The sequence below is a fragment of the Rattus norvegicus genome, chromosome 1, assembly GCF_036323735.1.
Source record: "Rattus norvegicus strain BN/NHsdMcwi chromosome 1, GRCr8, whole genome shotgun sequence".
Classification (NCBI taxonomy): Eukaryota; Metazoa; Chordata; class Mammalia; order Rodentia; family Muridae; genus Rattus; species Rattus norvegicus.
In genome coordinates, this window is record NC_086019.1 from 74,333,242 (window position 1) to 74,343,427 (window position 10,186).

Sequence of the window (10,186 nt, forward strand, 5' to 3'; positions counted from 1 at the left end):
GAGGATTGTCTCATATTACGAAAGATGCAAGGATGGGAGGCTGTTTCCAGTGTATGGTATGAGAGAAAAATAATATTAAAAAAAAACATCCACTGGTATGACATTGTCTATGCCACTTTCAAACCCAGCCATGTACTTCTCTCCTACTTCTATGTAGGGAAACTGCAAAAAACAACCATCAAGGCTGAACCAGGCTCTGTGATCCGCTCTGGAAGAGCCATGACCATCTGGTGTCAGGGGGACCTGGATGCAGAAATATATTTTCTGCATAAGGAGGGAAGCCACAATACACAGAGCACACAGACCCTACAACAGCCTGGGAACAAGGCCAAGTTCCTCATCCCTTCTGTGACACAAAGGCATGCAGGGCAATATCGCTGCTACTGTTACAGCTCAGCTGGCTGGTCAGAGCCCAGTGACACCCTGGAGCTGGTGGTGACAGGTAAGGACACATTCAGATTCTCATCACCAGGCTCTGCTCTCAGGAGTATTCCTGTCCCACAGAGTGGACCTAGAGAACATTGTGAATGTGTGAGAACATGTAACAGACTGCCTTTTTCTCGCCCAGGAATCTACTACTATGGAGTCAAGCTGTCAGGACTGCCCAGCCCTGTGGTGCCAGAGGGAGGGAACGTAACACTCCACTGTACCTCACACAGCAACTATGATAAATTCATTCTCACCAAGGAAGATCAGAAGTTCACCAGCTCACTAGACGCAGAGTATATACCTTCTACTGGACAACACCAAGCCCTGTTTGTTATGGGACCTATGACTCCAAACTACTCAGGGACATTCAGATGTTATGGTTACTACAAGCATACCCCACAGTTGTGGTCAGTACCCAGTGAGCTCCTAAAAATATTCATCTCAGGTAAGTACCCTCTGTCATTCTCTGATCATTTTCTGAGACCCTAAGCCCTTGCCATGGCCTGCCCCTCTGCAGAGTTGCAGGTATAGGAGGACTAAATGGAGAGCCTGTGTTCTCAAACAGCCCTGCTGAGGGAAAAGTTGTGACATGTGCTGGGCAGGATGGGAGGGCAAAGATACTTAGTAAGGACCAAACTTCAGTCCATAGCTATCACCTTTCTTTTAGGACCATCGAGGAAGCCCTCTCTGCTAAGTCATCAAGGCCATATACTGGAACCTGGAATGAGCCTCACACTGCAGTGTTACTCTGACACCAAGTATGACAAATTTGCTCTGTACAAAGAAGGGGGAACTGACATCATAGAATCCTTTAGCCAGTGGACCAAGGCTGGCCTCTCCATGACCAACTTCACACTGGGCTATGGGAGACACTCCACTGGAGGCCAATACAGATGCTATGGTGCACACAACCTCTCCTCTGAGTGGTCAGCCTCCAGTGACCCCCTGGACATCCTGATCACAGGTGAGGATCTACAGAGATTCAATCAGGCACCTAGCCTCTTGCTCATGCTGTCAGGGAGGAGCCTAGTAGCTGAGGGTTAGGAAGGGACAGGGATTTGTGGCGGAGCAGAGTCAGTGACAGATCAGCAGGAGGTGAGCTCAGTCAGATGAAAGAGACTGAGTTCCATGTTCTCAGGGTGAAATCATGTGTGGTCTGAGCTCAGAACTAGGAAGCCAGCCCCTGATTATCCCTCTTCTCTTTAGGACAGCTTGATCTCGCTCCTTCCCTCTCAGTGATGCCTAACTCCACAGTACACTCAGGAGAGAATGTGACCCTGCTGTGTTGGTCAATGTACCCTGTGGACACTTTCATTCTGTCAAAGGAGGGATCAGGCCAGCCACCCCTTCGACGAAAGTCAAAGTTCCAAGATCAACAGTACCAGTCAGAATTCTCCATGAGAGCTGTGACATCCAAGCTCTCGGGCACCTACAGGTGCTATGGTTCTCCCGACTCATCTCTCTACCTGTTGTCATTTGCCAGTGCCCCTGTGGAGCTCATAGTCTCAGGTAAGGTGGTGCTGACATCTCAGTGTCACCCACAAAGCATAAGAGATCTTTTGATTTGAGTGGGATTAAGAGGACAATATGAATGGATGGTCACAGGGCACAGTCCACAGCATAGAAATGGATAGAAGCAATAATCATTCCTGTAATGATCACTCTGTCTTAGGGAGCTTACAGAGCATATGTAGCACACACAACACAAAGAACATCCTCTTCTTGTTCTGTCTCATAGAATCCATCGAAGCCTCCAGCTGGCCAGCTAAAAGGTTCATCACAACAGCCAGTAAGTATTAGGCACCTCTTTATAGGGAGCATGCTACAAACACAGGCAGTCTAACAAACAGCTCTTATTAATCACAGTTCTCACTTCTGTCATTTGAGCTTGTGAGTATGAAAGAATAATAAAATGTCCCAAAGGACAAACCTTAGGCTGAGGCTTAACTGTTGGAATACAGAAGATAGCATCCAAACAGACTCATTTAGCCTCATCCTGGATGATCGGGCAGATGGGTAAGTTTATGAGCAAGGAACCCAGAAAGGCCCCTCTCCATGATTCCCCTAAAAAACAATATTTCACCCGCATAGAGTCAGGCCTAATGGGGCTAATATAGATTCTGTTCGCACATAGGCCCAGATAGGCTAGACCTAATTCTGGGATCAGGAGATTCTACTTGGAGAAGCGCTTCTCTCTCTGGGATGCTGTTCCTTTTCCTATAAATGAGAGAAGCCTAATTCACACGTCTTAGTTTTTTCTATGCTGGTGGTAGCTGTGACCTCTCCAGACTGAGGAAGTCTGCAAAACCTTACTCTGCAGTGAGTCTCATGAAAACATGCTGATGCATGGCAAGGGTGTGTCAAGTTGCCATGGCAGGGGATTCAGGCTCCTTCAGTCTTGCTCATGAGTCATAATTCTAGGACTCTGCAGAAGGTCTGTGACTCCAACCTCAGGAACATCTTCAGGTGCTATAGATACCTCCACTCATCTCTATACCTGCTGTCACAGAGCAGTGACTCTGCAGATTGGGGTCCCAGGTGAAGTTATCCAGATCTTTCTGAGCTGAATGGGTTTCTCAGCATTCTCCATTTACAACAAATATTAGCTAGCATAGGGTTTGAATGCTGGAGAGTGAGAGTCAGATGGGTATTTGTCCTCATAATGGTGGGGGGGGGCATTAACAGAATCATTCTGGAGATGAGCACTATTCTGCCTGCTAATGGAATGAAGACGAGTCATGGAGTTTGAAAGAGCATTTTTGAAAGGCAACAGACAGTTATAAGATCCTAAGCAGAAACTGGTCCACAGTGACAACATCATCTTCACACCCACAAATAAACAGTATTCACAGGATCTCTCTCATGCCCTTGCTCTCACTGCAGCCATAGACCACCCTACTTATAGGAGAGGACGTAGCCTTGGTGTAACAGTTACAATTGTTCTATACTATCCCTCTGTTTAAATCAGATTCAAACACATACATAATCCCTTCCAGACAAAATTCTCCATGAGGACTAGAACATAACAATTTTCACATTAAGGAAAATAAAATCCAACACTTGCAATCAAACCTATTGCATTAGGAAGTCTGAAACATTTCCTCCCAAGTTAAATAGAAGAAATGTATGATTCAGGCTTCATTTGAGAGGTGACAGCTAAGAATGCCCTCTGGTAGGCCTTGGTACACCTGTCTAAAAAAGAGAAGATTTTGGGATAGGATCTCCATGGACTCTCTTCCACTGATCCTTGAGTCTTCTAAAGTATAGGGGATCATCATCACTCTCTACTAACAGTGTGACACATCCTGTTGTCACAGTAATTATTATTTGTAAAGACAAGAATAGTAAGAGGTACATGTATAAGGCTTAGGTTCTATGCATAATGTAAGATAGCTGTGTTATGTGGAAAACTCTTAGATAAAATCCTAATAGCCTATCATTCACGCTCTTTCTGGTTTTTACACACACACACACACTTACACACACACACACACACACACACACAAACACACACACACACACTAGAGGAATGGTAAGATCAAGTTTGAAATGGAAGGGTCTAAATGTCACAAGGGAACCAACTCTCAGAAAAAGAAAAAAACCATATTGCTAATCAGAGTCTGCACAACCTCTAAAGGCCTCACCAGAAGAACCATACTAAGAAAATGGCCTTTTGTTGCTCAGAACAGTGACCTGCGGCCCACTATCTGAATGAATTGTCAATTTGTTCTATTCTGAATTTACTGGTATCACTGGTATGTCATAGGCTTTTTTATTAGCAAAATAGTCCTGAAGAATTTAGTAAGAATTAAGAGAGGGTACACAGGTACGCCACAGGGAAGGTTCATCCCAGAACTCCATGATTATGTATGGCAAGAATGATGGGCATCTACATTAAATGATTACGTGGAACTCAGAAGAAACACTAAGGTCTCTTAAGTACACACACATCCTACTCTTCTATTCTCAGGACTAGCTGAGACAATCTGTCCATCCTACAACATACCCAAACCTCAGACAATTGAATAAAGAGAAGTCCACCTCGTAGCATGGGAAAGAGTAGAATCTTATCCTCTTCAGGAAAACAAGGGCCCTGGATGGATGTTTCATCCCTAACTTCTGTGACTTCTGTATCTAATACCACAGCCCCAGAAAACCAGGATCACACAACGGAGAATCTCATCAGGATGGGAATGGCTGTCCTGGTCCTCATAGTCCTTTCGATTCTAGCTGCTGAGGCCTGGCAAAGTCATAGACAGACCCACCACGCAGCTGGCAAATAATCTAAAGAGAAAGGACAGCTTTCAATGTTCTACACTCTGCGAAATGAATCTGATGATCCAAAATTTTCTGTCAGAAAAATGCGTTGTGATAGAAGTCCAGGGAGCAAAACTGTTTGGGGTTCTGAGGCAAGAAGTTTTATGATGAGGTGATTCCTTGTTAAACAAATATTTGTCCCTCATGTACTGGGGGTCTTTGCTTCCTGAACCCACACTCTTCTGAAACTATAAAATAATAAAATATTTTGTCCCATCTGACTGGAATTTCATTCAGCTATTGATTGTATTTTTTTAAGGGATTAACCCATTCACCTTTGAAGGCCTCTGTCATGTTTATAAACTGTATTTAGGGTCATTTCCTTGTTTGTTTGGGGTGTGTGTGTGTGTGTGTGTGTGTGTGTGTGTGTGTGTGTGTTATCTTAATGTCATCCGGTATGCCTGGGCTTAGGAGGAATAGGGTTAGTTGGTGTTCCTGGTGGCAGCAGGCCTCCTGGAAAGCATGCAGGGCTGTAGGGTGGGAAATAGGAGGATGTGGTATAGTTTATAGCTCTTTGCATTCAGTGGAGTTGGCAAGCCAAGGTTTGGTGACAAAATGCTACCTGGTGTTCCTTAGGATGGCAGCCCGCTGAGTAAAGAGGAAGTGTTGTGGGTGCTACTATTTTTTAAAGGAACATCCCAATAAAATGATTCCTAGATCAATATCTTACTTACATTTATCAGAGAAGCTTCCTACTGCAGGAGATGTGAACTAATCAGAGACCCACAACTGAACAATGAGCAGATACAGGTCTAAAAACACTGAGTCATGAATGGAATGTCTGCATTTTTCTTGGCTCAGGGAACTTTGAGGAATAGGAGTTGGAGAAACTGTGAGAGCCACAGGACATGAAGGACCCCAAGGAAACTATGCTTTCCAGACATAAGAGTTTGATGCAAATATGGACTCGAAAAAATGTGGCAATATTCACAGGGCCAGCACGGGTCGGTGTCACATCCTGTCCCAGTGCTGAGAGATGTGGACACAGATTTCTTCTGTACCCCAGAAGCCAACCACAATTGATAAACACTTGTAAAGAAAATTTCATTTTTCCAACAAAGTCACACTACTATGCAAAGCACACTGAAGAGCACATGAGGCCAACACAAAATCAACCCACGGGTATTTTGGGAGGTTTTGCTTATGATGCTTGTCTTTTACTTATATATTATGATGTCCTGTTTTATCCTTATATGATTTCAGGGAATTCATAATGTAGATGTGTTTTTAAAAAATCACAAAATTACACATCTGAAGAATATACAATTGTACCTAACAGTAATTCATGTATGATTTAAAGGAAAAAAGTAACTTTTTTCAGTCTGGAGAGAAGGCTCGCCAGCTGAGGACACTGACTGTTCTTCCACAAGTCTTGAGTTCAATAACCAGAAACCATAAGGTGGCTCACAATTACCTGTAATGGGATCTGAAGCCCTCTTCTGGTGTGTCGGGGTACAGCAACAGTGTACTCACATACACAAAATAAATAAATAAATGTTTATTTAAAAAAAAAGGAAGAAAGAAAAAGATCATCCACAGTCACAGTTGTTGTACCAGCCTGCAATACGCCCAACAACAAAGGAGTGTTCCTCTTTCTCCACACCCTCACCAGCATCTGCTGCAACTTGGTTTTTGATCTTAGCCATTCTGACTGATGTCAGGTGAAATCTCAGGGTTGTTTCAATTTCCGTTTCTCTGATGACTAACCATGTTGAACATTTATTTAGGTGTTTCTCACCATTTTGCATTCCTCAGCCGAGGATTTGTTGTTTACCTCTGTACCCCATTACTGAATAGAGTTATTTAGCTCTCTGGAGTCTACCTTCTTGAATTCTTTGTATATATTGGATATTAGCCATTTATCTGAAGTAGGATTGGTAAAGATCTTTTCCCTATCTGTTGTTTGCCCTTTTGCACTATTAACAGTGTCTTTTGCCTTACAAAAGATTTCAACTGGGCTGGAGATTTAGCTCAGTGGTAGAGCTCTTGCCTAGCAAGAGCAAGGCCTGGGGTTCGGTCCCCAGCTCTGAAAAAAAAAGAAAAAAAAGCTTTGCAATTTTTGAACTCCCATTTATCAATTCTTTCTCTTAGAGCATAAACCATTGGTGTTCTGCTCAAAAATATTTCCCTTGTGCCAATGTGTTCAAGGATCTCCCCCATATTCTATTTGGTTTTATGTGGAGGTCTCTGATCCACTTGGATTTCAGCTATGAACAAGGTGATTAGAATGGATCACTTTGAAATCTCCCACATGCTGACCACTAGTAGAACCAGCACCGTATGTTGAAAATGCTGTCTTTTTTCCACTGGATGATTTTAGCTCCTTGTCAAAGATCAACTAACCATAGGTGTGTGGGATCATTTCTGGGTCTTCAATTATATTCCATTGTTCTACTTGCCAGTCTCTGCACCAATACCATGCGGTTTTTATCTCTATTGATCTGTAATGCTGCTTGAAGTCAGGGATGGTGATTCCCCCAGAAGTTCCTTTATTCTTGAGAATAGTTTTGCAAGGTGGTTCAACCACTCAGGAAATCATTCTGACAGTTCCTCAAATATTACACACAGCAATATCACTTCTGGACATATGCCCAAAAGATACTCCATGGTGAGGACGTGGAGAAAGGGAAACACTCCTCCATTGTGGTGGGATTGCAGACCGGTACAACTATTCTGGAAATCAATCTGGAGGTTCCTCAGAAAATTGGACATTGCACTACCTGGGGACCCAGCTGTGCCACTCTTGGGCACATACCCAAGAGATGCCCCAACATATAACAAAGACACGTGCTCCACTATGTTCATAGCAGCCTTATTTATAATATCCAGAAGCTGGAAAGAACTCAGATGCCCTCAACAGAGGAATGGATACAGAAAACGTGGTACATCTACACAATGGAATATTACTCAGCTATCGAAAACAATGCCTTTATGAAATTCATAGACAAATGGATGGCACTGGAAAATATCAACCTGAGTGAGGTAACCCAATCACAGAAAAACACACATGATATGCACTCATTGATAAATGGATATTAGCCCAAATACTTCAATTACCCTAGATGCATAGAACACATGAAACTCAAGAGGGATGATCAAAATGTGAATGCTTCACTACTTCTTTAAAAGGGGAACAAGAATAACCTTGGCAGGGAATAGGGAGGCAAAGTTTAAAACAGAGGCAGAAGGAACCCCTGCCCCACTGTGGCCCATACATATACAGCCACCTAACTAGATAAGATGGATGAAGCAAAAAAGTGCAGGCCGACAAGAACCGGATGTAGATCTCTCCTGAGAGACACACCCAAAATACAGCAAATACATAGGCAAATGCCAGCAGCAAACCACTAAACTGAAAATGGGACCCTTGTGGAAAGAATCAGAGTAAGGACTGAAAGAGCTTAAAGGGGCTTGACACCCCATATGAACAACAATGCCAACCAACCAGAGCTTCCAGGGACTAAGTCACTACCCAAAGACAATACATGAACTGACCCTGGGCTCCAACCACATATGTAGCAATGAATAGCGTAGTAAGAGCACCAGTGGAAAGGGAAGCCCTTGGTCCTGCAAAGGCTGGACCCCCAGTGAACAGGATTCTTGGGGGAGGGCGGTAATGGGAGGAAGATGTGGAAGGGAACACCCACATAGAAGGGCAAGGAGAGGGTTTAGGGGGATGTTGACCCGGAAACCAGGAAAGGGAATAACATTTGAAATGTAAATAAGAAAGACCCAGCATAATAAAGCTGGAGGAAAAAAGATTCTCGAACATATAACAAAGACACGTGCTCCACTATGTTCATGCCAGCCTTATTTATAATAACCAGAAGTTGGAAAGAATCCAGATGCCCTTCAACAGAGGAATGGATACAGAAATTGTGGTTCGTTTACACAATGGAATACTATTCAGCTATTTAAAAAAAGACTTCATAAAATTCTTAGGCAAATGGATGGAAATAGAAAATATCATCCTGAGTGTGATAACCCAACCACAAAAGAACAAACATGGTATGCATTCACTGATAATTGGATATTAGCCCAAAAGCTCCAAATACCCAAGGTACAATTCATAGCCCACATGATGTTCAAAAAGAAGGAAGAACAAAATATAGATGCTTCAGTCCTTCTTAGAGGGTGGAAGAAAATACTCACAGGAGGAAATATGGAGACAAAGTGTGAAGCAGAGGCTGAAGAAAAGGCCATCCAGAGCCTGCCCGACTTAGGGATCCATCCCAAATACAGTCACCAAACCAAACAATATTGCTGATGCCAAAAAGCACTTCCTGGGCACTCAGCAGACCTTGGGCACTGGTCTTGAACATATTTCCACAACATCCAGAGAAAGTCCAACACCCATGTGCTCTAGAATGGCCAGGAATAAGGAGAGGAGAGCACAACGTCTTCCCTAACACCTGGAGTAACTGGGTCCCCCGCGATACAGGGTCACAGGAACACCCCCAACCCCCACCAAGTTATTGGCATGGATCCATTGCCATCTGAACTTATGCCCTGAGCAGATCTTAGGCACTGGTTGCACACCCATTTCCACAACACCCACAGGAAGCCAGTCACCCAGGTGCTCCATAACGCGCAGGATCACAGATAAGGAGGGCACATCTGCCCCAACACCTCGAATAATTGGGTCCTCCAGGACCCAGGGATGCAGGAACCCCTGCCTAGCCTAAAGCAGGTCCCCTTAGGTTTGAACTTGGGCTCTGAACACACATTGGGCACTGGTTCTCCACCACTCCCACAACACTCAGAGGAAGCCTTTCACCCAGGTACTCTAACACATCCAGGACCACAGGAGCACACGATCACAGATGTGGTAACATGCCCAGGAGCACAGGAGCAGAGGAGCACAGAGGAACTTGATTTTCAGGAGATCGGACACAGAAGCAATGGAGCTCTGAAAAACTCACGATCACAGTTGAGCCCTCAACATCTTTCCCAATACCCAGCATAGTTGAGACCCCCATAAAAACCAGAGAACCACAAACCCCCACACACCCAGAGGCACAAGTGTCTTCCCAGAGGAAAGATCTGTGCCTAGAGAAAATTCGAGGCTCCGACCCCCCACACACACCCTCACCTATGCAGCACTCAGAGACAGCTTGACTCTCAGGAGCTCTGACACAACAGGATCTCAGGAGCTTGGTCACTCCAGGACTTCAGAATTTCAGAGGAAATTTGACTCCCAGGACTTCTGACACATTCAGAATCCCAGGATGCCAGAATCACAAGATCACAAAAAACCCCTGGACTCTGAGGAGTTGTGACACAACCAGAATCACAAGAAGGACAGGCTCCAGACAGAGGCAAGTAGCACTAAAGATAACCAGAAGGCTAAAGGCAAGTACAAGGACATAAGCAACAGAAACCAAGGCTATTTGCAATCATCAGAACCCAGTTTTCCCATTACTGCAATTCCTGAATATCG

General features: G+C 44.1%; 1 protein-coding gene across 7 annotated transcripts in view; it reads left to right on the forward strand.

The window, feature by feature from the left end:
• Positions 1-4,967, forward strand: part of Pira2 (paired-Ig-like receptor A2) — a 54,496-nt gene extending 49,529 nt beyond the window's left edge. For 3 of the 7 annotated variants that reach the window (XM_063266256.1, XM_006228034.4, NM_001419491.1), the window contains 6 exons: positions 158-442; positions 569-874; positions 1,097-1,393; positions 1,636-1,938; positions 2,168-2,218; positions 4,576-4,967. In XM_063266256.1, the coding sequence (XP_063122326.1) occupies positions 158-442; positions 569-874; positions 1,097-1,393; positions 1,636-1,938; positions 2,168-2,218; positions 4,576-4,712 (1,379 nt within the window). In that variant the 3' untranslated portion in view covers positions 4,713-4,967. Of the gene's footprint in view, positions 1-157; positions 443-568; positions 875-1,096; positions 1,394-1,635; positions 1,939-2,167; positions 2,219-4,399 lie in introns of all 7 variants that reach the window. The other 4 variants (XM_063266257.1, XM_006228032.4, XM_063266260.1 and 1 more) reach the window with 2 other exon arrangements.
• The last annotated feature ends 5,219 nt before the right edge of the window (positions 4,968-10,186 follow it).